This window comes from Prionailurus viverrinus, chromosome E2, assembly GCF_022837055.1.
Source record: "Prionailurus viverrinus isolate Anna chromosome E2, UM_Priviv_1.0, whole genome shotgun sequence".
Classification (NCBI taxonomy): domain Eukaryota; kingdom Metazoa; phylum Chordata; class Mammalia; order Carnivora; family Felidae; genus Prionailurus; species Prionailurus viverrinus.
The window spans coordinates 48,737,676-48,764,660 of record NC_062575.1 but is presented as its reverse complement, the minus strand read 5'-3'; the positions used below and the strand labels follow the sequence as shown (position 1 = coordinate 48,764,660).

General features: G+C 52.4%; 1 protein-coding gene across 2 annotated transcripts; it reads left to right on the top strand.

Moving 5' to 3' along the window:
• The first annotated feature begins 33 nt into the window (after nt 1-33).
• NUMBL (NUMB like endocytic adaptor protein) lies at nt 34-26,519 on the top strand. Of its 2 annotated transcripts, none has more exons than XM_047837092.1 (10): nt 34-280; nt 3,526-3,610; nt 5,072-5,211; nt 6,197-6,271; nt 6,360-6,434; nt 7,610-7,750; nt 15,991-16,180; nt 20,447-20,752; nt 23,673-23,795; nt 24,689-26,518. In XM_047837092.1, exons 1-10 carry the CDS (start codon nt 257-259, stop codon nt 25,324-25,326), a joined length of 1,797 nt encoding a protein of 598 aa, XP_047693048.1. In that variant the 5' UTR covers nt 34-256; the 3' UTR covers nt 25,327-26,518. The 2 variants fall into 2 exon arrangements, with proteins under 2 accessions (XP_047693048.1, XP_047693049.1); XM_047837093.1 differs by having other exon boundaries at nt 141-280; nt 20,450-20,752; nt 24,689-26,519.
• Nucleotides 26,520-26,985: the final 466 nt, after the last annotated feature.

Sequence of the window (26,985 nt, the reverse complement as noted above, 5' to 3'; positions counted from 1 at the left end):
CGGGCCAATGGGCGGGGCTGGGGCGGGGAGCCGAGGCAGGAGGGGCGCTCCCCCGCCCCCGGAACGGAATCCTCCGGGGAGCGGAGCAGGCTCGCGCGCGTGCATCCCGCACCATCCCCCGGCCCCCGGCCCCGGCCCGCGTCAGACCGCGCTGCCGCCGCCGCCGCCGCCGCCGCCGCCGCCGCCACAGCAGCAGCAGCGCTCGGGGATCCGGGCCCAGCCGGGGCCGCGGGAGGCGGGGGCGCCCGGGCCCTGGATGTCCCGCAGCGCGGCGGCCAGCGTGAGAAGGGCGGGAGAGGGGGGACTCGGGTGGGGGGCGGCGCCGCTGCTGATGTGGCGGAGGGTGGGAGGCGGCCGCGGCGCCCGGATGGAGAGAGGGTGCCAAGACTGGGGAGGGTGGGCCTGGGTGGGGGGTCCAGAACAGGCCCCCACCAAGCCAAAGCTTGAGAGACAGGGGGTCTGGGGCACAGGCCCTCTCTTGCCAAGGCCCTGAAGATAGGGATCTTGGACGTAGACCTGCCCCTCAAAAAAACCAAGGACAGGGGGACAGATTCTAGGTACAACTCCCTGGGCAAGGTTTTGGGGATGGGGTCCAGGACACAACCCCCACATCAAGCCAAGGCCTCCAGGAGGCCATTCCAGACCAGACGCAATCCCTACCCCTCCCTCCCTGAGGTGGTCTCTGAGCACAACAACCCTCTAGGCAAGGTCTTGAGGCTGGGGTCCCTGGGAATGGCTTCCCCACCAAGCCAAGGCCTAGGGGGCATCCCAGGCACAGTCTGTACCCAGGCCTCAGAGACACCCTGGGCACAGCATTCCCCCCCACCAATCCTTGGGCGGCGTCCCAGGAATAGACCCTTCTCAAAACAAGGTCCCTGGGTCTGGGACTCCACCCCCCACCTAGCCTGAATAAAATAGGGAAATTTTAGGCAACCCCCAAAGGCTTGGTCAAGGGTCCCTGGGGCTGCCCAGCTGCCTGGGAGTGGCCCCACCCGCAGACAATGCGCCGCCTCCCCCTCCCGGGTATGGGCCCCCAGGCTTCAGGATTCAGGCTGGGGGTGGGGGGCGGCTCCCCAGGGACCCAGCACAGCCCTGTCTGTCTGCAGCGTCTGCGGTGACGGTGACGGGTGACGGGTGGCTTTGTGTGTGGTACCTGGGGGGAAGGGGGGAAGCAAGCGACGGGAGGTGGCTAAGAGTGTGACCCGGTGTTTGTGTTACTGTGGGGTGTGTGTGTGTGTGTGTGTGTGTGTGTGCGCGCGCGTGCGCGCGTGTGTGTGCGCGCGCGCGTGTGCTGGAGCTGGTGACTGTGAGGAATCCTGTATGTGTGTCTGCGTGTTGTGCTTGTGGTTGTGTCTCATAGTGTGCACGTTTGTGTCTGTTTGTGACCCCAGCATTTGTGCGACTATGTGTGTTTGACAGCTGCTCCTTGTGCAGAACCCTGTCACTTTTTAGTGTGTGTGTGTGTGTGCATGGTTGTGACTGCGTGGTTGTGTCTGTGATTACATCTTTTGTGACCCTGGGTGTGTGCTTTGGTAGCTATAACTGTGTTGTGACAGTGTGTGTGTTGGGCGTGGGGTTGGGCGAGTTTTGTGTGGCTGACAAGCTGTGGGTGGAGTTGGGACTGTGTACATGGAGTTGTGTCTATGACTCTATGTCCATGTGCCACTCTCCCACTGACTTGTGAGTGTTTGTAGTTGTGTCCGTAACTGACTGTATATGTGGGTCACGCATATGTCTGTGTGACACACAAGTCTCCCTGCAATTCTGGGTGTGTGTCTGCCATTGTACATGAAGTCACGTTGTATGTGGTTGTGTAATGGCACTGTGATTTTACACATGTGTGCTCATGGCCACATCTGTGTAACAAGGGTTGTATAAATGACTCCATCTAGTTCTGTGTGTTGATGCTAAGTGACTCTGTGCATTTATAGGGGTGTGTGTGTGTGTGTGTGTGTGTGTGTGTCCCCATGTGCATGCTGGACTGCCTGGGTTTCAGTCTGCATGATTTGGTGACTGGGTGACTGTCCTGACTGTGGACATGGCTCTCTCAGGGACCATGTCTTCTGTGTCAACTCAGCTATAAATGCTGTGCCTGGGTCACTGCATTTCTGAGTTCTCTTTCTTCATCACTGTGTGCTCGTGATGTGTGAAGTAGAAATTGTGTGCTGATGTCTCTATGTGTGAGATGTGTGTCTGTCCACACGGGGCTCTGATTGTATGCGACCACATGCTTATCCCTGTGACTTGTGTGTTTGCTTGAAGAGAGACTGTGCGTTTCTCTGTGATGGGGTGACACGGTGGGAAGTGGGGTGACTGTATCAAGACCAGGGTACGTGGCTGGGTAATGTGGACACTGATGCCGTGTGACTTTGCCCACGTGGCCATTTCTGAAATGTGTATGGCTGTGACTCTGAACCGGCAATTGTCTGGCCGTCCCTGAGTGTGGCCATCCTTAGGGACGGTTGTCTCTGGTTACCTGCGTGTCTTGAGTGTGCGTGCCTGTGTCTCTAGAAGGCGTAGGCCATGGCCGTCGGTGTCTCTGTGTGTGATTGGGTGTGGAAGACCATCTGTGTAAGTGTGGCTCATACCGTGACCGCATGTGTGCCCCCCTGACAGGGTGTGTGTGACCGTGACAGCACGTGACCAAAACGGTGCGTTGGTGTGACCGATACCAGAGGGGCTGGGTACCCGTGTGCCGCTGTGGGCCTGTAGATGATTAAACCCACGTGGCTGTGACTGGATGTGGCTGTGCGTGGCCAAACGTGTGTCAGGTGTGACAGCACTTGTGCCTGTGTGTGACTTGGGACGAATGGGTGCCCTCTGACTGCCGTGATTCTGTGTGCGTGGGTCTGCAACACGAGTGTCTTGGGCGAGGGCCTGAGGAGTCATGACTGTCGTGGGGAGTGCGCTCTTCTGCCTGGGCCCAGCTCTTTGTATGTGGCTGAGAAGACAGAAGTGACCACGTATTTGGTAGCTGATGGGCCCAGATGTTTGTGGCAGTGCCTCGGCAGGCTGGGGCTGGAGATGCGCGTGGACAACGTCCGTGTCTGTGAACGTGGATCTGTGACCAGATGGTTATTGTGGCTGCGACTGTTTATGTGCATCCGTGTGATGCGGTGTGTGTGGCTGTGGTCGTGCCTGTGTATGACCGCACGTGGAGAGCTGTGACCAGGTGCCTGGGGCGACCGTAGACATGAGTTGCATGCATGCATGTGACCGCATGTTTATGTGTAGACTGGACAGGCGTCTAGAGGTCAAGGCCACTCCCTCCTCACACCGTCCCCTTGCCTCCTGAGACGAGGACATCCCCAACACGTGCCCCCAGAAACACACCTACTCATTCCTAGGCCCTTGCTACCAGGTGGCTGATCTCCTGAGTAACGGTTGCTATGACAACCAGGGCTCTCACCAGGGAGCCTGAGATGGAAGGGGGGGGGGTTGGCTGTTGTCCAAAGAGGTGGGGAGGTAGGGGACCGAGCCCCAACCCAAGCCAGTGTCTCACCTTCTCCTCCCTTCCTTGGGCAGGGCGGACCCAAGAGGCCTGAGCAGCGTTTGCCCCCAGCCCCCTGTGGGGCCCTGGGGCCCCCCGAAACCTCCAGGACGGAGCCAGGTGAGTGACCAGCTGGGGCCAGGGCAAGGCTGAGCAAGCAGGTGGGTCAGCCTGGCACAACCAGAGGAACTGTCCCTTTGCTCCCACCGCAAAGGCTGCGGAGGCGCAATCGCACTCATGAGGGGACACCCTCGAATGTCTTCCCCGCACACTCAGTGACCATCAGTCACACCCTCACAAATACCACTCGTGAACACACTCTCACAGACAACAGCCCCACGTTCTCAACCGCTGGACTCTCGGCCAGGGGCAGGGTCTCTTGGACAAGCCTCACAGCTGCACACTGCCACAGGTGACCACCATCGAAGACCACAGCCACGCCCTCAGGCAGACACACGGCTTGGAAGAGGACGGTCATGGCCACGCCTTTGAAAGACAACGGCTTCATGCTCGCACACATCGTCACAGGCACGGTTCCCAGACACACACGGACAACCACTCTCGCACTTAGATCCCCTTCGGCAACAACCTTCAGGGACCTACTCTTCCAGAAACAACCACACCCTTGGACCCAGACCCCCCCTCACAGATAGCATTTCCGGACACACACTTTCGCAGACAGCCACTGTCAGACCAGTGTCCTTCTGTATGTTCAGCCTTCAGAAATACACGCTCACAGATGATCTCTGCATGCTTAGATCCAGACAACGTTCAGGAATCCACCAGTTATGCGCATACACACACACAGAGTCCCCATCTGCTGGCAGTGTTCTATCCTCCTTGTCCTCTCGGGCTCCTCCTGGGACAGTCCCTATGGCTTATCAGTCAGAGAAGACTGTCTTAGTCAACACAGACTGTCCCTACCTCCGTTGTGGCCACGTCCACTACTGCCCCTTCCCCTGATGGTTACAGGTGCCCCAGGGGCTCCTGCCTTAGACCAGAAACAGTTGTCAGAGGAGTGCATCTCAGAGGCACAGAGATGAGCCCCCAGCCTCCACACCCTCGGGTTCTGGACCTCAGTCCCTGGACCTTCTGTGTCCCCCCCACATCGAACCCAGGCCTCCCACATCCCCCACATCGGACCCGTGCAACACCAGCTCTTGTGCCCTCTGACCGTCTCAGCCCCTGACCTCCTACCCCTAAAATCCTGGCCTTGTGACCCCTGAGCCCTATGCCTTCTAACCCCCATGCCCTCCAATGTCTCGACTCCCCATTACTTTGGATCCTCATGCCTCTTGACTGCCACGTTCCCAATCTCCAGACAGCTCAAAGCGGACTCCTGACCCCCATCCCAGACCTCCATGCACCTTTGCCCTATGTTTTTCTTCTGAATCCCCACCACTGACTCTGGCACGCCCCTGCCTTCCCTTGCCCCGCTTTCCAGTGGCCCCTGACCGCTTCCGCTGCATGTTCCCTGAGTGCCACGCCCTCTGACCCAGGGACCCCCTGACCCTGTAACCCAGATCCCGTGTTATCTGACCCTCCCTGCCCTTGACCCGCGCCCCTGTCCTGTGTCACCAGAAGGGGCGGGCACCATGAACAAGTTACGGCAGAGCCTGCGGCGGCGGAAACCAGCCTACGTGCCGGAGGCGTCGCGCCCCCACCAGTGGCAGGCGGACGAGGATGCGGTGCGCAAGGGCACTTGCAGCTTCCCAGTCAGGGTGAGTGGGCGGGGCGCGGGCAGGGGCTGTGTGCACGCGGTCCTGGGGCCCCGGGGTGCTGGGCGATGTGGCTGAGGCCCTGGCCCAAATGCGAGAGACGACGCATCCCCAAAGAACCCCACAGCCTGGGCCCTTCAGAGTTGGGATTAAAACCCAACACGCATTCTCTTGTACCAGGAAGGTATTACCTGGGGAGCCAGGGGACATTCTTCCTTGAGTCACCCCATCCTCTGGGAGCTCACAATTTCCAAAAGGCACCGGAAGGCCACAAAAGCCTGTGGTGTTTGCACAGCCCTTTACTGTGAGGTGCTTTTTGGGTTAGACCATCACGACTCTTCAAAATGCACACTGCGCTTCCGTGAGGGAGACAGCAGGATTCAGGTTCAACTCCCAACTTAGTCCCTTGCCTGGCTGGGTGACGACACCCGATTGTCGTAAACCCTCCGTTTTCTTTTCCCTTCCCCTGGAAGCAGGCATGGAGTGGGTGGGAGTGTGTGGGGAGGGGTCCATTTGGAAGTGTGAGAAACGCTGGGAAGGAAAGAAAGCCAATAAAGGTTGTGTCACTAACCTGCAGCTGTGGGCACTCGAGCTTGATGTCATCGGGAAAATGCTGGGAAATAGAGCCATCCCCCCAACGGGGTAAGGAGGCTGGGGTGAGCGCACCCCAGCTCCCATGGGTCGTTGGCAGGCCGGTGCTGAGGCCCGGAGACGCAGACTCTGGCCCCTAGAAGGACAGGAAGTAACATGTTAGGGCCAGGAATAGAGGCAAGATGGGAGTCAGAACTCCTCGCTAGCCTCAGTGTCCTCATCTGTGTATCTGGGATGGGAACAGAGGACCCACCTCGCAGAGTGGCGGCACCGTGAGTGAGTTAATATGTGTGATGGGCTAGGGGACATTGGGTGACACGTGGCAGCTGCTCGGGAAACACTAGGCGGTATTGATTACTGTGCTGCTTTCCTGTCCTCCCGTCTCCTCCCCACCAAGTACCTGGGCCACGTGGAGGTGGAGGAGTCCCGGGGGATGCACGTGTGTGAAGACGCTGTGAAGAAGCTGAAGGCGGTGAGTGAGGGCTGGGCCGGGAGGGGGCAGGGCCGCACCGGAAGAGGCAGCCCTGACCAGGCCCTCTCTCCTCCTCCCCCACCCCCAGATGGGCCGGAAGTCCGTGAAGTCCGTCCTTTGGGTGTCAGCCGATGGGCTCCGAGTGGTGGATGACAAGACCAAGGTAGGAGGCTCGTGGGGGGTGGGAGTGGGCCCCAGTGGGCCCCCTCTCCTCACCCTGCTTGAACCAGGGCTCAGCACACCTTCCCACCCACCCCCATGATGTCCCTCCCTCCCGGACCTTCTAGGCCATGTGCTCCTGCAGCATCTTGGCACTCCTCATGGTCGTAATTCAGGACCGAGTCCTACCGTTACCTGTGAGCTGGCGCAGGTAGTGGGTGTGGAGCAGCCGCCTTCGCTCGCATCCCTGCTCACCCACATATCTGCGGGGTGACCCAGAGTATGAGGTTCAACCCCTCCGTGCTTCAGTTGCCTCATCTGTAAAATGTGGATAAACATGGCCCCTACCCTTACGTGAGAAGGTGTACGCGCGCCGTGTAACTGTCCCTGGGGCAGCATATGTGCTCAGATCAGTGGATGTTAGCTGTTCCGTGTTTATTGTCCGTGTTCCCAGCCAGACGGGAGCATCCCGGACCTGAGCATCTGTTTGCTCACCATCGACTTCCCTGCACAGAGACTGCCCAAGGAGGCGGCAGCACAGGGCAAGAGTCAGGTTACCAACTGAACGGGATGGACACCTTTGCACACGCAGTTCCTTTACCCTGAAAGACTGTTCCCTGCCTTTTTGCCTGGTTAATACTTCCTCCAGGGGCGCCTGGGCAGCTCAGTTGGTTAAGTGTCCGACTTCGGCTCAGGTCATGATCTCGCAGTTCGTGGGTTCGAGCCCTGCGTTGGGCTCTGTGCTGACAGCTCAGAGCCTGGAGCCTGATTTGGATTCTGTGTCTCCCTCTCTCTCTGCCCCTCTCCCGCTTGTGCTCTGTCTGTCTGTCTCTCTCTCTCAAAAATAAATAAAACACTAAAAAAAAATACTTCCTCCAGGAAGCTTTGCCTGGTTCCTCACCAAGCTGTGTCAGGCACCTGCTCCTGACCGCCACAGGTCCCTGCACCTCCCCCACCCCGGCCCTGGCCCCTCGCCTGTGCCTCTGTCTGGTGATGGGCCTGATTCCAACACTAAGCCGGGAGCCCCGTGCATGCGAGCAGGGCCCACTGCTGTTTCAATGGGTGCAGGGTCCCCACCCCGTGCGGAACAGGACAGAGAGCAGTCGCTAAGGGGAGTGCTGAATGAGTACATGAAAGATAGTTCAAGTTCCTCTCCTGATTTCCCTGGCCACCTTCCAGGACCTGCTGGTAGACCAGACCATCGAAAAGGTCTCCTTTTGTGCCCCTGACCGCAACCTGGACAAGGCTTTCTCCTACATCTGCCGTGACGGTACCACCCGCCGATGGATCTGCCACTGTTTCCTGGCACTCAAGGACTCTGTGAGTATCACCGGAGGAAGGATCACCGGGAGGAAGCCAGGCTGAGTCTTGTCTCCCTGGAGTCGGGCCAGTCACTCTCCCCTCCCCTCCTATCCCCTCCCCTCCCCTCTCCTCTCCATTCCCTGTGTCCTCACAGCTCCTAACTTAGAGGATTATGGGGAAGCTTGTGTGGGTTAATACCAAGTATTTGGAGTGATGGCCGGACATCAGAAGCGCTCGGGGAAACATTAGTTATCGTCCTCCTCATTATCAGTGGTTCTTCATGTTTCTCTTACTTTGCTTTTTTACGAGGGTCATATGCATATAGTAACATGCATAGGTGGTCCCGGCACAGCTCCGTAAAATTCTGGCTTATGTAAAAACCCCACCCAGGTCAAGTTGTAGAGCGTTTCCTGCCCCCAGCAGGCTCCTTCCGGCCCTTCTCAAAGATACCCGCCCCCCCAGGTCCTCCTGCTTCTTTCAGCCTTGATTCATTGTGTTTGCAGTTCTTTACATTTGAGGGGGTGAAGGCCCCCTCTGAGAATCTGATGAAAGCCACAAATGGACTGTCTTCTGTGATACAGTCTCACAGGGTTCTGAGGCTCTGACAGAAAACCCCCAGCTGTCAGTCATTTCAGTGAGATAGAAGTTTGTTCTTGTTTCATGTGAAAGACATCCAGAGGCAGGCAGTGCAGGATTGGTGTGCTTCTCTCTGCTCATCAAGGGCTGTGGCCTCCCCTCCATGATCCAAAATGGGTGCACATGCTCCAGCCTTCACATCTTCATTCCAGCCACATGAGGGAGGGAGGCATGAAGAGGGGCACGCCCTCTCCTTTTGGGGAGCCACGGAACAATTACATCCCGTTGGACATCCCTGGCTGCAAAAAAAAAAAAAAAATGGTGGAAAATATAGTCTTTATTCTGTCCTGTTCCCTGGACCCTGACCTCAGACCCCACCCAACTTGGTAGGAAGGCAGTCTCAGCTGCATACATTAGCCAGTCTTCAGTGGCTGGCAACAGAAACTTATCTGGCTAACATAAATCCAGAATAGTGTGATAGGAGGCATCTCACAGAATCGAAGGACAGTCAGAGCATTAAGCATCAGAAAGGTCAGGGAGCTGGGCAGCCTGGGGACAGAACGTCAGGGGACAGTTCCTTTCACTGCATTGCTGCAGAAATGAATCCAGCCTCCCAGTGTCGTGGGTTAAAATTCCAACAAGAGGGCATGGGATTGGCCTGGCAGTAGGTCACTGCCCACCCCTTGGTCAGGGGAGGCTGGAGCACACAGCCTGACATACCCAGTGTTGAGGGGGAGCTCCCCAAAGGGAATCCAGGGTGCTGTTATCAAAAGCAAGAGGAATGGATACCGGGCAAGTAAAACGACATGCGTCCCTCTCAGATTCTAACAGTATCCCCCGCAAGGATCCCTTCGTATTTCAGAAATCCCCACTCCAGGAGCTCTGAACCCCCAAAACTAGTTAGTACCCCCAACTTCCTCACTCGTACGCACAACTCCAGGTCTCAGAACTGGGGGAGAAAGATAAATTTGAGCATGTCAGGATTGATTAGTCAGTACTGATTATGGCTGGCTGGGGGGCTAGCATGGAGATACGAGAAGCCCAGAGCCCATAGCAACTGCTGTTTCTGGGGCATAGTGTACCAGTTGTAGCAGTTATCTGTGGCTGCGTAACAAATTGCCCCCATGTTTAGCGGCAATCATTTATTATCTCTCGGGGGTTTTGTAGGTCAGGAATTTGGACAAGGCTCAGCTGGGTGGGTCCAGAGTCGGTCATGGCTGTTACAGTCTGGAGCTGTAACACCAGGAGACTGGCCGGACATCTCCCACTCTTCATGTAGTCTCAGGACCTCTCCAGAAGGTCTCTCCAAGCCTGGAGGCTTCGGGAGGGCTGACTTCTTACACGGTGGCTCAGGGCTCCCAAGTGAGTTAAAGGAGAGAGAGAGCGAGAGCCCAAGCTCGCGCCAGGAGGAAGTGCTGTCGCCTGTGTGGACTTAGTCCTGGAGACCACACGGCATTGCTTCTGTGATATTCTGTTTGTCCAGGCAGTCACAGAGGTCTTCCCAGGCTAAGGGGAGAGAACACAGACTCCACCTCTGATAGGGGAATGACATAATTCTGGAAGAGCGTGTGGTTGCCAGAAACTTGTTGTGGCTATTTTTGGAAAACACACTGCCATGTGGTTAGTGTGGATTCAGTGTCACCCCACCTAGCTGTGGGACGTCAGGCACAAGTGGCTTCCCTCTCTGGGACTCAGTTTCCCCCTCCATAAAACGGAGATAATAGCAGTGGCTGCTGACAGGTGTGTTGGTGAAGCCTGTATATTATGGTCACACACAGAAAGTGTTAAATAGGGTCCCGTAACAAATGTTCAGTAACTAGGAGCGGTTGCTTTCATGTGACAAGTACTTGGGGCACCTGGGGCGGGTCAGTCAGTTAGGTGTTTCGGCTCAGGCCATGATCTCACAGTTCGTGAGTTCCAGCCTCGTGTCAGGCTCAGTGCTGACGGTGCAGAGCCTGCTTGGGATTCTCTCTCTCTCCTCTCTGCCCCTCCCCTGCTTGTACACTCACTCTCATTCCGTCTCTCTTTCTCTCTCTCTCTCTCTCTCTCTCTCTCTCAAAATAAATAAATAAACTTAAAAAAGAGAAAAGACAAGTACTTGAGGGTGAGAATCCAAGCAAGAAAAGAGTGTGACCTTGTCTGCAATTGCTTTCCACTCGTGAGCCTCAGATTTTAAGCATTAAGCAATAGGACTCCCAGGATTCCTCAAGGTGATGCTTTATTTTTTGAGGTGCAGTTCACATAAAATCCATCATTTTAGGGGCGCCTGGGTGGTTAAGCACCCTACCTCGACTCAGGTCATGATCTCACGGTTCGTGGGTTTTTTAATTCTTCCTTTTAAAGCATACAGTTCAGGGCGCCTGGGTGGCTCAGTCGGTTAAGCGTCTGACTTCAGCTCAGGTCACGATCTCGCAGTCCGTGGGTTCGAGCCCCGCATCGGGCTCTGGCCTAATGGCTCAGAGCCTGGAGCCTGTTTCCGATTCTGTGTCTCCCTCTCTCTCTGCCCCTCCCCCGTTCATGCTCTGTCTCTCTCTGTCTCAAAAATAAATAAACATTAAAAAAAAATTAAAGCATACAGTTCAATGGCATTAGTATACATGCAATATGGTTCACTAATCATCTCTAGTTTCCAGTGTTCTCATCACTCTTTTTTTTTTTAATATTTATTTATTTTTATTATTTATTTATTTATTTATTTATTTATTTATTTATTTATGCAAGAGAAAGCAGGGAGGGGCAGAGAGAAAAGGAGATAGAATCCAAAGCAGGCTCCATGCTGTCAGCACAGAGCCTGATCCATGAGATCATGACTGAGCCAAAATCAAGAGTTGGATGCCTAACCAACTGAGCCACCCAGGCGCCCCCATCACTCCTTTTTTTTTTTTAATGTTTTTATTTATTTTTGAGGCAGAGAGAGACAGAGCATGAGTAGGGGAGGGGCAGAAAGAGAGGGAGACACAGAATCCGAAGCAGGCTCCAGGCTCTGAGCTGTCAGCACAGAGCCCGACGCGGGGCTCGAACTCACAGACTGTGAGATCATGACCTAAGCTGAAGTCAGATGCTTAACCGACTGAGCCACCCAGGCGCCCCTTATCACTCCTTTTTTTTTAATGTTTATTTACTTATTTTGAGAGAGAGAACAAGCTGGAGAGGGGCAGAGAGAGAGAGGGAGAGAGAGAACCCCAAGCAGGCTTTGCGCTGTCAGCATGGAGCCCAATGTGGGGCTTGAACCCACAAACCATGAGGTCATGACCTGAGCTGACATCAAGAGTCGGACCGTTAGCCGACCAAGCCTCCCAGGCACCCTTACCATCACTCCTAAAAGGGACCTTATACCCATTAAGCAGTCACTCTCTGTTCCCCACACCCACCTCCCCAAGCCTGGTAACCGCTAGTCTGCTCTCTGTCTCTGTGGAGTTACCTCTTCTAGATAGTTCATGCAGATTGAATCATACAGCCTGCGGTATTTTGTGACTGGCTTCTTTCACTTAGCAGAATGTTTTCAGGCTTCATCTGTGTTGTAGCGTGTGTCAGTACTTCCTTTTTCATGGCTGAATAGTATTCCATTGCATGGCTCTATTACAAGTTGTTTTCTCTGTTCATCCATTGATGGATGTTTAGGTTGCTTCTGCCTTTTAGATATCAGGAATAATGCTACTGTGGACATTGCTGTGCAAGCATTTGTTTGAATAGCTGTTTTTAATTTGGGGGGGGTCTGTACTTAGAAGCTAGATTGCTAGATCATATAGTAGAGCTACGTCTAACTTTTTGAGGAATTGCCAAATTGTTTTCCGCACCATTTTACATCCCCACCAAGCAATGTACAACGGTTCCAATTTCTCCACATCCTAGCCAACACTTACTTTGTTCCTTTTTTTTTTTTTTTAATTACAGCCACCCTAAGTAGGTGTGAAGGGGTATCTCATTGTGGTTTCGATTTGCATTTCCCTGCTGACTAATGATGTTGAGACTCTTTTTATGTGTTCATTGGCCACTTGTTTCTGTTCTTTGGAGAAATGTCTATTCTAATCCTTTATCCATTTTGTTTGTTTGTTTGTTTGTTTATTTTTTTAACGTTTATTTATTTTTGAGACAGAGAGAGACAGAGCATGAATGGGGGAGGGTCAGAGAGAGGGAGACACAGAATCCGAAACAGGCTCCAGGCTCTGAGCTGTCAGCACAGAGCCCGACGCGGGGCTCGAACTCACGGACTGCGAGATCATGACCTGAGCCGAAGTCGGAGGCTTAACCGACTGAGCCACCCAGGCGCCCCCTTTATCCATTTTTTTCAACTGTTTGTCTTTTTATTGTTGCGTTGTAAGAAATTTATATATTCTGGATAGTAGATTCTTATCAGTTCTATGATTTGCAAAAATTTTCCTCCATTCTGTGGGTTGTCTTTTTACTTTCTTGGTAGGTAGTGTCCTTTAATGTACAAATTGTTTTTAATTTTTTTTTTTTTTTTGAGAGAGAGAGAGGGTGCAAGTGAGCTAGGGGCAGAGAGAGAGAGAGAGAGAGAGAGAGAGAATCCTAGGAGGGGCAGGGGAAGGCGGGAGAGAGAGAGAGAAGCAGGGTTCACCCAAATTGGGGCTCAAACTCATGCACTGTGATATTATGACCTGAACCGAAGTCAGATGCTTAACACTGAGCCATCCAGGCACCCTAAATTGTTTTTAATTTTTATGAATTCAGCATATCTATTTTTTCTTTTGTTGTTTGTGTGTTTGGTGTCATAAGAATCCATTGCCAAATCTAAGGTCATGAAGATTTACTCCATGTTTTATTCTAAGACTTTTATAGTTTTAGCTATTACATTTAGGCCTTTGATCTATTTTGAGTCAATTTTTGTAAACAGTGTGAGGTAGGGGTCCAGCTTAATTTTTTTTCCCTGTGAATATCCATTTGTCTCAACACCATTTGCTAATAGGACTATTCTTTCTCCTTTGAATAGTCTTGGTACCCTCACTGAAAATCAATTGACCATAAATGTGTGGGTCGATATCTGGGCTCTCAATTCTATTTCATTGATGTGTATGTTTATCCTTATGGCGGTATCACATTATTTTGATTACTGTAGCTTTGGAGTACTATTTTAAATCAGAAAGTGTGAATGCTTGGGGCACCTGGGTGGCTCAGTCGGTTAAGCGTCAACTTCAGCTCGGGTCATGATCTCGCCATCCGTGAGTTCGGGCCCTGCACTGGGCTCTGTGCTGACAGCTCAGAGCCTGGAGCCTGTTTCGGATTCTGTGTCTCCCTCTCTTTCTGCCCCTCCCCCGCTCACGTTCTCTCTGTCTCTGAAAAATGAATAAACCTTAAAAAAAATTTTTTTAAAAAAACTTATAAAATTCTTCAAAAAAAAGTGTAAATTCTTTTATTTTGTTCTTTTTCAAAATTCCTTTGGCTGCAATTCTGGGTCCTTTGCAATTCCATATGAATTTTAAGATCAGCTTTGCTGTTTCTGCAAGAGCAGCTTTTCTTATTTCTTCAAGAGTCTGTTGGGATTTTGACGGGATTGCATTGAATGTACAGACCACTTTGGAAATACTGCTATGTTAACAATAGTAAGTTTCCAAATCCATGAACATGGGATGTATTTCCATTCATTTAGGTCTTCTTTAATTTCTTTTAGTAATGTTTGGTAGTTTTCAGCACACATGTCTTTCACTTCCTTGGTTAAATTTATTCCTAACCATCTTACTGTTTTAGACGCTGTTGTAAATGGGATTGTTGTAGCTTCATTTCTGGGTTGTTCACTGCTGGCGTATATAGATATAACTGATTTTTGTGTATTGACCTTATATCCTGCAACTTTGCCAAATTCATTTATTACCACTGATAGTTCCTTTGTGGATTCTTTAGGATTTTCTATATATAAGATATGTCATCTGCAAATAGAGATGACGTTGCTTCTCCCTTTCCAATTTGGATGCCTTTATTTCTTTTTCTTGTTTAATTACTCTGGCTAGAACTTCCAGTGCAGCATTGAAAAGAAGTGATGAAAATGGGCATCCTCATCTTGTTCCTATTCTTATGGAAAAGCTTTCGCTCTTTTACCATTGAGTATGATGTTAGCTGTGAGTTTTTCATGAAAATCCTTTATCAGATTGAGGAAGTACCCTTCTATTCCAAGTTTGTTGAACTTTGTTTTATCATGAAAGGATGTTAGATTTTGTCAAATGCTTTTTCCCCGTTAATGGAGATGATCACGTGGCTTTTTTCCCTCTTTCTGTTAATGTGTATTGCATTCACTGGTTTCATAGGTTGAATCAACCTTGCATTCCTGGGATAAATCTCACTTGACCTTGGTGCACAACCTCTTTACTCTGCTGAGGAGTTCAGCATGCTAGTATTTTGTTGAGAACTTCTGTTCCCAAGTTTATCTTTAAAAGGTGGCTGAGGGGCGCCTGGGTGGCTCAGTCGGTTGGGCGGCCGACTTCGGCTCAGGTCATGATCTCGAGGTCCGTGAGTTTGAGCCCCGCGTCGGGCTCTGTGAGCTCTCTCAGCTCAGAGCCTGGAGCCTGCTTCCGATTCTGTGTCTCCCTCTCTCTGCCCCTCCCCCATTCATGCTCTGTCTCTCTCTGTCTCAAAAATAAATAAACGTTAAAAAAATTAAAAATAAATAAATAAATAAATAAAAGGTGGCTGAGCATCTTGGTTAGGAAACAGAAGCTAGGTTGATCTCATGAGAATCCCAACCCTGCCACTCACTTATAACGGGTGTGTCGACTAAGGCTCAGTTTCTTCATCTGTAAAACAGGCTCATAAGCACGTCCATCTCCTGGCATGATTGTGAAGGTTCCAACAAAGGGTGGACAGATTTAAAGTGACACCTATGTGGTGTTTCCCTGTGCTAGGCTCTCGTGCCGGCTTCCGGTGCTATGTGCCTCCTTGCATATATTAGCTCATGTAATTCTTGCAACAACCCTGTTAAGTGGGTGCTGTTAGGGCCCACATTTTACAGACAGGGAGGCTTAGGCACTGAAAGGTAGAGTGGTGTTCTTGAGACCACGCAGTTGGAAAGTAGGAAGCCAGAATCAGTGTGGCCTTGGAGCCTCTTAAATATGTACTCAAGAAATGGGCTGTTTTTGTTTTGTTTCATTTTTTAAGAATTTAACTTTTTTTTTTTTTAAGTTTATTTATTTATTTATTTATTTTGAGGGAGACGAAGAGAGCACAAGCAGGGGAGGGGCAGAGAGAGAGAGAGGGAAAGAGAGAGAGAATCCCAAACAAGCTCCACACCACCAGTACAGAGCCCGACATGGGGCTCGAACTCGCGAAACTGAGATTGTGACATAAGTGGAAACCAAGAGTCGGACGCTCAACCGTCTGAGCCACCCAGGCGCCCCCACCCCAGGTCATTCTCTTTTGAAGTAAAATTCCCACCCCCACCCCCCAAAGAACGGCCACTCTTTGACTTTCTTTTCACGGTAGGTGAGTTTTGCTGGTTCTCGAACTTCGCGTAAATGGAGCGGTACGGCACTGCTCTCTTGTTTCTGGCTTCTTTCCGTCAGAGCTGTCATTTGTTTCCGTCCCGGCGCAGACGCACACTGAGGCCCCGGGCTGGCTGGGGTGGGGGCGCTTGTCCAGGATCACCCGACACCCAGCCGCGGGGAACCCAGGGCGTCTGGCGTCCGGCCTGCACAGCACAGCGTCTCTAAGCCCGCGCGGATCTCCACCCACAGGGCGAGAGGCTGAGCCACGCGGTGGGCTGTGCCTTCGCCGCCTGCCTGGAGCGGAAACAGCGGCGGGAGAAGGAATGCGGGGTGACGGCCGCCTTCGATGCCAGCCGCACCAGCTTCGCCCGCGAGGGCTCCTTCCGCCTGTCGGGCGGCGGGCGGCCCGCTGAGCGAGAGGCCCCCGAGAAAAAGAAAGGTGGGTGCTGCGCAGAGGGCAGGGCTGGGCACAGAGTGGGCCCCGGGGGTGGGGGGTGGGGGGGGGGGGGGGGGGGGGATGGGGGCTGGGGATCCGGTGTCGCTGCGGAGAGCTGCAGAGGTACGGGGACTCTGCAGTTTACAAAGCAGAGCACCAACCACAAAGTTTGGTTCCAGTTTATAAAGCTCACTTGGGTTTAAGGAGTTCTTTGGGCAGTGTGCTGCAGGCCACAAATCACAGCAGAGCTCCCGGCGCTTCATTATGAGGCATTTCAAACTGTGTATCCGGGCCGGCTAATGGGTTGTGAAGTCAGCTTTGGTGGATTGTGGCTTGCGCTGAAAAAATAAAAATAAATAAATAAATAAATAGAAAAGAATAGAAAATAACAGATTAGCTGAATGTAGTAAGGGTAAGTGTAGTTGAATGATACTATTATCTCAGCATATATATTTGCGTGTGTGTGTGTGTGTGTGTGTGTGTGTGTGTGTGTGTAACAGGTTACCGTGCAAAAGGTATTTCTTGTTCTGGGTTGCCATCAAAAGGGTTTAAAAAAATATCTGGTAAGGGGCACCTGGGTGGCTCAGCTGGTTACGTCGGACTTCAGCTCAGGTCGTGATATCTCAGCCTGTGAGTTAGAGCCCCGCGTCCGGCTCTGTGCTGACAGCTCAGAGCCTAGAGCCTGCTTCAGAGTCTGTGTCTCCCTCTCTCTTGGTCCCTCCCCTACTCATGCTCTGTCTCTCTCTCCCTCTCAAAAATAAACACACACACACACACACACACACACACACAAAGAAAAAAGAAAAAAACCTGGTAAACTCTAACATTGTACCTAAGTGGCAAATACTTCATAAGTTCTAAAACTGTGTTCTTTTTTTTTTAATTAATTAATTTTTTTTGACAGAGCACGAATGTGCCCACCTGCATGTTGGGGCGGAGGGAAAGAGGGGCAGGTGGAGAGGAAGAGAGAATCTTAAGCAGGCTCCACACCCAACCCAGAACCCGATGGGGAGCTTGAGCTCATGAATGTGAGATCATGGCCTGAATCGAAATCAAGAGTCAGATGCCTAACTGACTGAACTGCCAGGTGCCCCTGAAACAGTGTGTTTTTTTTTTAAATATAAACATACTGTGTTCTGAGTCACAGTGTAATTTTAAGTTTATGTATTTATTTTGAGAGAGAGAGAGCTGTAGAGGAGAGTAGAGTAGGGGCAGAGAGAGAGGGAGAGAGAATCCCAAGCAGGCCTCATGCCGTCAAGCACAAAGCCTGACATGGGGCTCCACAAACTGTGGAGATCATGACCTGAGCTGAAACCAAGAGTCAGTCTGTCATTTAACTGACTGAGCCACCCAGGTGCCCCCACCCCCAGTTTTGTGTGTGTGTGTGTGTGTGTGTGTGTGTGTGTGTGTGTATTCTAGTTATTTTTAATTTTTGGAAAACACTGCTTAGAATTCATAAAGAACTGGGGCACCTGGGTGGCTCAGTCGGTTAGGCATTCAACTCCTGATTTCGGCTCAGGTCATGATCTCAAGTCTGTGAGAATGAGCCCCTCGTTGGGCTCCATGCTGATCATGGAGCCTGCTTAAGATCCTCTCTCTTTCTCTCTCTCTCTCTAAAAAAAAAAAAAAAAAAAAAAAAAAAGAATTTACGAAGAACTTACCATGGGGAACTGACCCAGATTAAAGGAGACTAAAGAGATTTGACAAGTAGTAATAAACACAAGGTATGGTGACCCTGAACGCTGAACTGGATTTTGGATTACCTGTGTCTATAAGGGACGTGAATTTTTAAAATTTTTTTTAACGTTTATTTATTTTTGAGAGAGAGAAGAAACAGAGACAGTGCAAGAGGGGCAGAGAGAGAGAGAGAGAGAGAGAGGGAGACACAGAACTCAAAGCAGGCTCCAGGCTCCAAGCTGTCAGCACAGAGCTTCATATGGGGCTCGAACTCATGAACCGTGAGATCATGACCTGAACTGAAGTCAGATGCTTAACCAACTGAGCCACCCAGGTGCCCCCAAAATTAAAATATTTTTAACTAAAATAATAATAATAATAAAATATTTCTAACTAAAGAACTAGGAAAACAGAACTTTTTATTACTTAGAATATTAGAGTGTACAAAGTGTGTTTCTTTTTTTTTTTTTAATGTTTATTTATTTTGAGAGAGAGAGAGCGAGCAAGGGAGCAGGGGAGGGGCAGAGAGAGAGGGAGAGACAGTCCCAAGCAGGCTCCATGCTGACAGCCTGGGGCTCAGTCCCACAAACGGTGAGATCATGACCTGAGCTGAAATCAAAGAGTCGGAGGCTTAACCAACTGAGCCACATGGGTGTCCCCAGAGTATGTTTCTATTTATAAATAACATGACCATTTACAAACCTCTTGACAATTTACAAAGCTCTTCACAGCTTTAAAAATATTTTACAGTTTACATCATCTATTTTTTTTAATATTTATTTTTGAGAGAGAGACAGAGACAGAGAGCGAGCCGGGGAGGGGCAGAGAGAGAGACACACACAGAATCCAAAGCAGGTCCAGCCTCGGAGCTGTCCGCACGGAGACTGACATGGGCTCAAACTCACGAACTGTGAGATCACAACCTGAGCTGAAGTCCAATGCTTAACCGACTGAGCCACCCGGATGCCCCTTCATCATCTATTTGAATTTGTAAAGTATTTTACCATTCACAAAGCAGATACAAAATGAAGTTAACAGAGGGCCTGGTCCAGTATATGAGGTTTTATATTGTTTACAAATGAACGCACTGGGTACACAGTCCTTCACGGTTTACAGGTATTTCTTTACTGTTTCTAGAGGCTATTGGAATTTACAAAACATGTCATTCGCTTTAGGGTTTGCAAGCGGTTTTACTGTTTCCAAAGGATGTTATAGTTTCCAGGTACTTTGCATTATAGAAAGCACTTTACAGCTTGCACAGCAAAATGAGAGTTTATGAAGTATGGTATGATTTGCTGAACACATCGCCCAGCATTTTGCTGTAGATGCGCCGATTTACAGTCTCAAGGCACCTCGCTTGCCCTTTGACAAAGAGCTCTTTCCAATTTAGGAGTTGCGAACCAGTGCACTTTCCATAGTGTTGTTTACCAAGCTTTTGTCAGATTCCAAAGCACTGAACATTCGCTGCCTCAACTGACCCTCTCAGGAGGCCTCAGGAGGGCAGTATTAGGGGTGGTTACCCCAGGTTTAGTCGGGGAAACTGGGGCTCGAAAGGGAGGGGGCTTCCTGAGATCCCCCAGTAAGGTGGGGACAGAGGTGATTTCCTGGTTCCAACCTGTCCCACGTGGTTCAAGCTGCCCCCAGCCAGGCCTGGGTGAGAGCCTCACCACTTCCACCTGGAAGATGGGAGGAGCAGTGCTGGGTGACCTCCCTACCTCTCTGGGCCTGAGTTTAGTCTCCGATTTGGGCTGCAGCTCGGGTGAGGCCCTGATTGGAGGATGGGTGTATATTTGTGTTTTGACAGGGCTTGGGGGGGAGGGTCCCTGCCTCTGAAGATCCCACCTTGTACTAGGTGGGGAGACCAGGTACCCCCAGAGGACAGAGGGCAGTCCCAGAGTGGAGGGGATGGAACAAGCTGGGTCCAGAACAGTAGGTAGCAACGGGTGGGAGGGGCGAAATAGTTGAGGTGGGAAGAATGGTAGGAAACAGAACAGACAGAATGACAGGAAGACGGCGTGATGTGGAGAGAGCAGGCCAGAGGGAGAGACAGGTTAGGGCACTTGTCTGGGACACCGACTCTGGGGTCAGCCTGCCCCCTCCTAGCACTGTGGCTTGGGCAAAGTCACTTACCATTGCTAGGCCTCAGTCTCCACATCTGTAAAATGGGGCTAGCGGTCATATCGACCTCATTGGGTAGCTGTGAGGCTCGAATCACTGAATACTTGCAAGCGTTTGGAACAACGCCTGATACATTCATTATGCACCAAATAAGCGTTCGTTAAATTAATCAGAAAGGGAGACAGAAGGTCTCAGAGAGAAAAACAGAAGAAGCCGCAGAGAAAGCCGGATTGGGGGCAGAAACTAGCGACACAGAAGGTTGGGCTGGAGGAGGACTCCCGAGAGCCTCCTGGGGCAGGCGGTATTGGCTTGGTGAAGATGAGAGGCATTTCAGGGCTCTTACCAGCCTGTCGCGAGGAGAGGACACATTGGGTGAGAAAGGCAGCATTGGAGGACGATGAAGGGGGCTGGGTGAGAGAGGAGCAAATGCCCCGGTGGGGTATCTAACCGCCTGTCCCCCCGCCTTGTCTCCAGCAGAGGCAGCAGCTGCCCCATCTGCGGCTCCTGGCCCTGCCCAGCCTGGGCATGTGTCCCCGACGCCGGCCACCACATCCCCTGGGGAGAAGGGTGAGGCGGGCACCCCGGTGGCCGCAGGCACCAGTGCAGCTGCCATCCCCCGACGCCATGCCCCCCTGGAGCAGCTGGTTCGCCAGGGTTCCTTCCGCGGGTTCCCAGCACTCAGCCAGAAGAACTCACCTTTCAAACGGCAGCTGAGCCTACGGCTGAATGAGCTGCCGTCCACACTGCAGCGCCGCACTGACTTCCAGGTGAAGGGCACAGGTGAGCCCGTGTCTCAGTGGGAAGAACATCAGGATCAATACCATACCACCCTCTGTAGGAGGCAACAGATAGAGAAGAGGTGGATACACCTTGATTGATTAGCACTGTCTGCCACGGGAAAGGAAAGAGGGGTGGAACACGTCATGGTTGATTAGCAGTGTCGGCGACCATCGAGGGGGTTCGGGGGTGGGGTAGTGCAAATATGATCGATTAGCAATGTCTACTGATGGCAAGGAAAAGCAGAAGGATGGCATAAGCCATGATCAATTAGTAATGTTTGCTCTAGGTACGGAACCGAGAGGTACCTCACACATGCATGCATCGTGATTGATTAGCAAAGCCTGCCATGGGTTCCGGGGGAGAGGAAAGCTGCCTAGACGCCCCTTTTTGCTCAGGAGGAGACTGAGACTCCATAGGCTAGTGCTCCCTCCAAGCATTTGGCCAGAGAGACATGAGATCTGACTAGGTGAAGGATACAGGCTCAGAGTAAGGGAGGATTGTGATGGGTTAACGGCGTCCGCCCAGGGCAGGGAGAATAGAATGATAGCATATGTCATGATCTCCTTACAGTGCCTGCCATGAGCAAGAAAAAGGAGCGAGGCGATACACCGTATGATTGATTAGTGAAGGTTGCCATGGATAAGGGAGAAGAGAGAGCAGAAGTTCTGTTGTGCCCAAGGAGAGGTTTCCAGAATTTGGCCAGTGGAGACATGAGGTGAAGGGCACACGCGAGCACGGGGATCAGGGGTCACGGAGCATAGTGATGGATTTGTGATGTCGCTGGTCGGCAGAGGATCAGGCAGAAGCAGCACCCCCATCTTCCAGGGACAGTGCTGAGGGAAGCGGTGACGCGTCATCATCTATTAGCAGTGCCTGCCCTGGGCAGTGATAGGAGAGGCAGTATAGCTGTTGTTTTTCTTGGAAGGAAGATGGAGTTACAAGGACCCAGCATTTGGCCAGTAGAGCCATGAGGTTTGGCCAGGTGAGGGGGACGGTGAGCAAAGAGTTGAGTGGGAAAAACGCATCGTGCTTGATTACTAATGTCTGCCATGGGCCAGGAATAGGAGAGAGGTGGCATGTGTCATGTGCTCAAAGCAACGTCTGCCACGAGAGAGGGGGAAGAGAGGTGGCATGGTACCATGTTCTGCCCCAGGGAGGTGGGCAAGCGGGCTGCCTCTCCTCCCAGCTGTTGGTGAAGTCACGTGGTCTGGCCCGCTTTCCTGCTTCCATATGCCAGATCGGAGACACCCAGCCCTCGTGGCCTCGGGGACTGGCGTGGGAGGCGTTGATCTGCGTCCAGAAGGCGGGGCTGCTCGCAAAGGTGACTGCTGAGCAGATGCCAGTGCCTGCCGAGACTGACGCACACGCGCTCCGTGTCCCGCCGTGTCCCTCGGCCTTCACACAGCCTCGCGTTTGCTGTCCTCATGCACCCTGCCATGACGCACCCCCCAGGCCTGTCACACACGCTCCCTGAGAGGTAGCAGGCTCCCCAGGCTTCAGGTGGAAGCTTCACACGCCCATAGCCAGTCGCACACTTGCTTGGATGTGACCTGCCACCTGGAATTTTCAGATTCACACATGTCACTCTGCCGCAGGTGCCACACACAGAAGTCACACGCTTAATGTGACTCAAAAGTCACACCCCCTCTTGGGTGTCACAGAACCAGATGTTTCCATTAACACACACTTAGGCACGTGTCCAGATACCCCACGCAGATTGGCGCACACTCACAAACCACACACCCGGATTCGCACAGACGTGGAAGTCGCACCTGCAGATTCATGCACGCTTGCAAACACATTCATACGTCACACGCGGCTGCCTGGAGTGGCTCACGCTTGGGAATCACAGGACGCCACGCGCCTGGATCTCGGTCACACTTAGATACCAGGCCCTCAGAAGCTGCACACCTACTTGGACTACAGTCATCATAGACTTGACCTAGAAACCACGCACCCTCCCACCTGGGCACACCCCTGTCACACCTGCTAAGTCCTCCAGCCCATTTCTTTCTGATGCTCAGTGGGGCATCGCATGTGCTCCCTTGGAGACGACCGCTTGCTGAGATGTCACAGGCTCTTGTCCCACCACACTGGTGTTTCTCTTGTCTATTTGGATGGCACTTTTTTCATCCCAAGCTCTCATGAGGCCACCGCACCTGTTCAGTGTCCCCTGTCTTGCTGGCACAGGTGCATCTCTAGCTTCATGATGTGTGTAATAGGCCAGGCCAGGTGTGGTGGACAGGGCCCCCCCCCCCTTCTCCACCCAAAGGAGGACGAATGATCCCCAGCCACCGCACAACAGTGTGGCCAACGCTCATCCTGACTCATCAGAGCTCTTGCCATGTATGTGGTCGGATTTATCTTTTAATTAATATATATTGTCGAACATTTAAAATATTTCTCCTGATTTGTAGCTACACACAGATTTTTTTTTTAATGTTTATTTTTGAGAGAGAGAGAGAGCACGTGCACGCACATGAGTGGGGGAGGGGGCAGAGAGAGAGGGGGACACAAGATCCAAAGCCTGCTCTGTGCTGACAGCAGAGAGCCCCACACGGGGCTCAAACTCATGAACCACAACAAGATTGTGAACTGAGCCGAGGTCGGATGCTCAATGGACTGAACCACCCAGGTGCCCCACTATACACAGATCATGATGTCCTCCCTGGTTTGGGACCCCAGCCACCAAAATGTCACGTACCGCTTGGCTGTCGTACCACTCAGATGTCACGCACACACAAGCACGGAGTTAGCACTTTCATGGCCCCGGCCATGGGTTACTGCAGAGTAGACCCGCGACCTACACACCTTGTGAGGGAAAGGACCCCAGGTGGCGAGAGAGGGCCACCTAAGGGCACGGGGTCAAGGGTAGGGCCTGGGCCTCTTCTCTGACCTCCACCCTTCCCTGACTTCCCAGTGCCTGAGATGGAGCCCCCTGGAGCCAGTGACAGCGACGGCATCAATGCTCTGTGCACACAGATCAGCTCGTCTTTCGCCAGTGCTGGAGCACCCGCACCCGGGCCACCACCAGCCTCAGCAGGTAAACTCTGCCCCTCCCTGCAGTGCCCCCCTGCAGTGCCCCCCTGCAGCCCCCTGCTCCACTCAGGGAGTACCTCAGACACTCCAGGAACCTTAGAATCCCACGGGCTTAGAACCACGGATCATCTAAAGGCTATGGGACCGTCCTGGCACCGTGACATCAGTTTAGAGCCTTGGATCATCTTAGAATCACAGCGTCTTCTCAGAGCCATGGGCTCATCCTAGAACCATGAGATAACGTTAGAATCATGGGGGGCCACTTCAAACCACGGGATCAATTTTAAACTTTCCTGTCCTAGAACCATAAAATTGAGAAACCTACAGCCTCAGAATCACAGGATATTAGAATGTCCAGTTCTGGAACCATGAAACCTTGGAACCACCTTAGAGCCATGAGCTTGTTCTAGAACCATGGAAGCACTTGCAACTGCACTATCAATTTAGATCTCTAGAATCTTAGAAAACACAAGCTTAAAACCATTGAACCTCACTCACTAGGTGAGACCTGCACACTTTGAGAACGATCCGTGCAGTCTTTAAATCTTAGCCTCCTAAAACAATACATTGTCAAAGTACCAGAATGAACGGTGGTATTAAAAATATTTAATAATAGGTTTGGCACTGACCAATCAGAAGGGAAGCTGGGCTGGTGCCTGTCAGTCTTGCCTGTGCTTTCCCATCTTAGGGCCTTAGAATCTCAGCACTGTAGTTTCTTAGCACTTCAGAACCATGCCCTGGTCCAGGATGGTTAAGCCACTTGCCCCAAAGTCAACACAGCTAGTGAGGAGCAGAACTCGATTCAAGGCACGCAGCCTGGCTGCAGACTCTGATCGCCAGGCTCGGGTTCTCTTGGCTGCCGCCCATGCCCCTCAACTACCCCTCTCCTCCCTCTAGGGACTTCTGCCTGGGGTGAGGCCTCCGTGCCCCCTGCAGCGGCCTTCCAGCCCGGGCACAAGCGAACCCCTTCGGAGGCCGAGAGGTGGCTAGAGGAGGTGTCCCAGGTGGCCAAAGCTCAGCAGCAGCAGCAGCAGCAGCAGCAGCAGCAGCAAGCGGCCTCAGTGCCCCCTGTGGCCCCTGCCCTGCAGCCCTTTCCCGCCCCCGTGGGGCCCTTCGACGCTACACCTGCACAGGTGGCCGTGTTCCTGCCGCCCCCACACATGCAGCCCCCTTTTGTGCCCGCCTACCCGGGCCTGGGCTACCCGCCCATGCCCCGGGTGCCCGTGGTGGGCATCACACCCTCACAGATGGTGGCCAATGCCTTCTGCTCAGCCGCCCAGCTCCAGCCCCAGCCAGCCACCCTGCTCGGGAAAGCCGGGGCCTTCCCACCCCCGGCCATGCCCACTGCCCCGGGGGGCCAGGTCCGCCCACGCCCCAATGGGGCACCCTGGCCCCCAGAGCCAGCACCTGCCCCGGCCCCCGAATTGGACCCCTTTGAGGCTCAGTGGGCAGCGTTAGAAGGCAAACCTGCTGTAGAGAAGCCTTCCAACCCCTTCTCGGGCGACCTGCAGAAGACTTTCGAGATTGAACTGTAGCCCGAGCTGCCCTGCCCACCCCAGCATCTCCAGGTGCCCACACCTGGGAATGGAGGCCCAACCTCTCCCTAGTCCCGCTCCCTGGGGCTACGCCCCACCCCCCAACACCCCTTCTAACCGCCCCCCCCCCCCGAACCACCCCCCACAACCACTACAGAACCGACATTGTAACGCCCAGGTTGTGACAGGATGGGATTCAGGGACGAACCAGCCTGGCTAAGGGACCCATTTCACTGCCAGACTTAGGCTGGTGGTGCCCTTCCCCCCTTCCCCCAAACCCCAGACACAGCGGGATGGCCACCGTCCCACTGAGTGCCCTCGGTTCAAGCTACATCTCCCAGTTTCTGTTGTTGACCTTCGACCTTTCAGTGTTGGGTGGGATGGAAAAGGGAGGCCCACTTAGGGGCTCTTCTGGACCCCACAGGAGTGCCCACCCCAAGTCTGGCCGTCCCCTTCCAGACACAGCACAAGCAAAGGGCTTCCCTCTGCCCACCTGCTGCGTTCACTGCCAATGCTGTGCTCACCCCTATCACCCCTCTCCCCCACTCGGGAGCCCACATCCTCCTTGGGCCAAGGTCTCGTGGGGGCAGGGGCCAAGGTGGGGGCCCAGGAGTTGGGGTGGGGGGAAGAGGAAGGAGATGCTCAGTTACCTCACGTCAGTGCCCGCTGGGGAAGGGCCCGGGAAGAAGGGGGGGTGCCTGGCGGGTACTTTTCTATCTTTTATTTCCAGATTTTTTTGTATCTAAACTCACAGATTTGTATTATACAAGGACAGCCAATAAAGGAAGACTATAATGGTGCCCCTCGGACAGCAGGGTGTGTCCAGGGGGGATGGTGTGGTGACAGAGCCTTTCCTCCTGAGTCATCTCAAAAGCAAGAAAAAAAGGGGGGGGGGGAGGTGTCCCTGCACAGTAACCTCGGAGCCATAACATGGTCGCAGGGAATGCTGACCCGGCATGTGAGAGGTGAGTATTAAAGGGGACCCAAAATTAATCACCCCAATTTCTAACTCTTACAGATTTTGAACCAAGGAATTTAAAACATTGTATTTGGCTGGGAATAAGTTCAGTATTGAAATTTTAAATAACCAGGTTTGGAATCCTGTATCTTTAAGCTGGAAAATTCTTGTTTGGTCGATTGCATTTTCCATAACTTAGGCCAAAGTGTCATCTGACATGGCAACATGTTGTTTTTAAGTCCCTACATTGTTTCTTGGGTCCCTTGATACAATCTACAAGTTACATACTTTAAAATATGCAATGTATAAATTATATGCTTAATTATTTATAGCTCTTGAAAATGAGGTGATTGATTTTGTGAAACCCAGGATTATATCCCCAGCTGATGGATTGGGAAATTTCAGTCACTTGCCCAAGGCCACACATCTGATTTGTGGGGGAGCTGGGATTCAAACCCAGCTCCTAGCCAACCTCAAGGCCAATCATTAAACCACCAGGCTGCAAGGGAATAAGCTTAGAGTCTGCCCTCTGGAGTTTACAGCCCATAAGCCAGATGTGGACCCTGGACTAGGGGACCTGTGCCAGACAGCTCTACCAGGGTGCCCAGGGATCCCGAGGGAGGGAGCACAGGACTCTAGCAGAAATAAGCCACACTTTCTCATCTCCAAGCTTTGAGATGCCCTTCCCTCTGCCTACAACA

Coding starts and splice junctions, on each gene's coding strand:
- NUMBL (XM_047837092.1), top strand. CDS start 257: ATGTCCCGCAGCGCGGCGGCCAGC. Junction 281..3,525: donor CCCGCAGCGCGGCGGCCAGC/GTGAGAAGGGCG, acceptor TTCCTTGGGCAG/GGCGGACCCAAGAGGCCTGA. Junction 20,753..23,672: donor CTTCCAGGTGAAGGGCACAG/GTGAGCCCGTGT, acceptor CTGACTTCCCAG/TGCCTGAGATGGAGCCCCCT.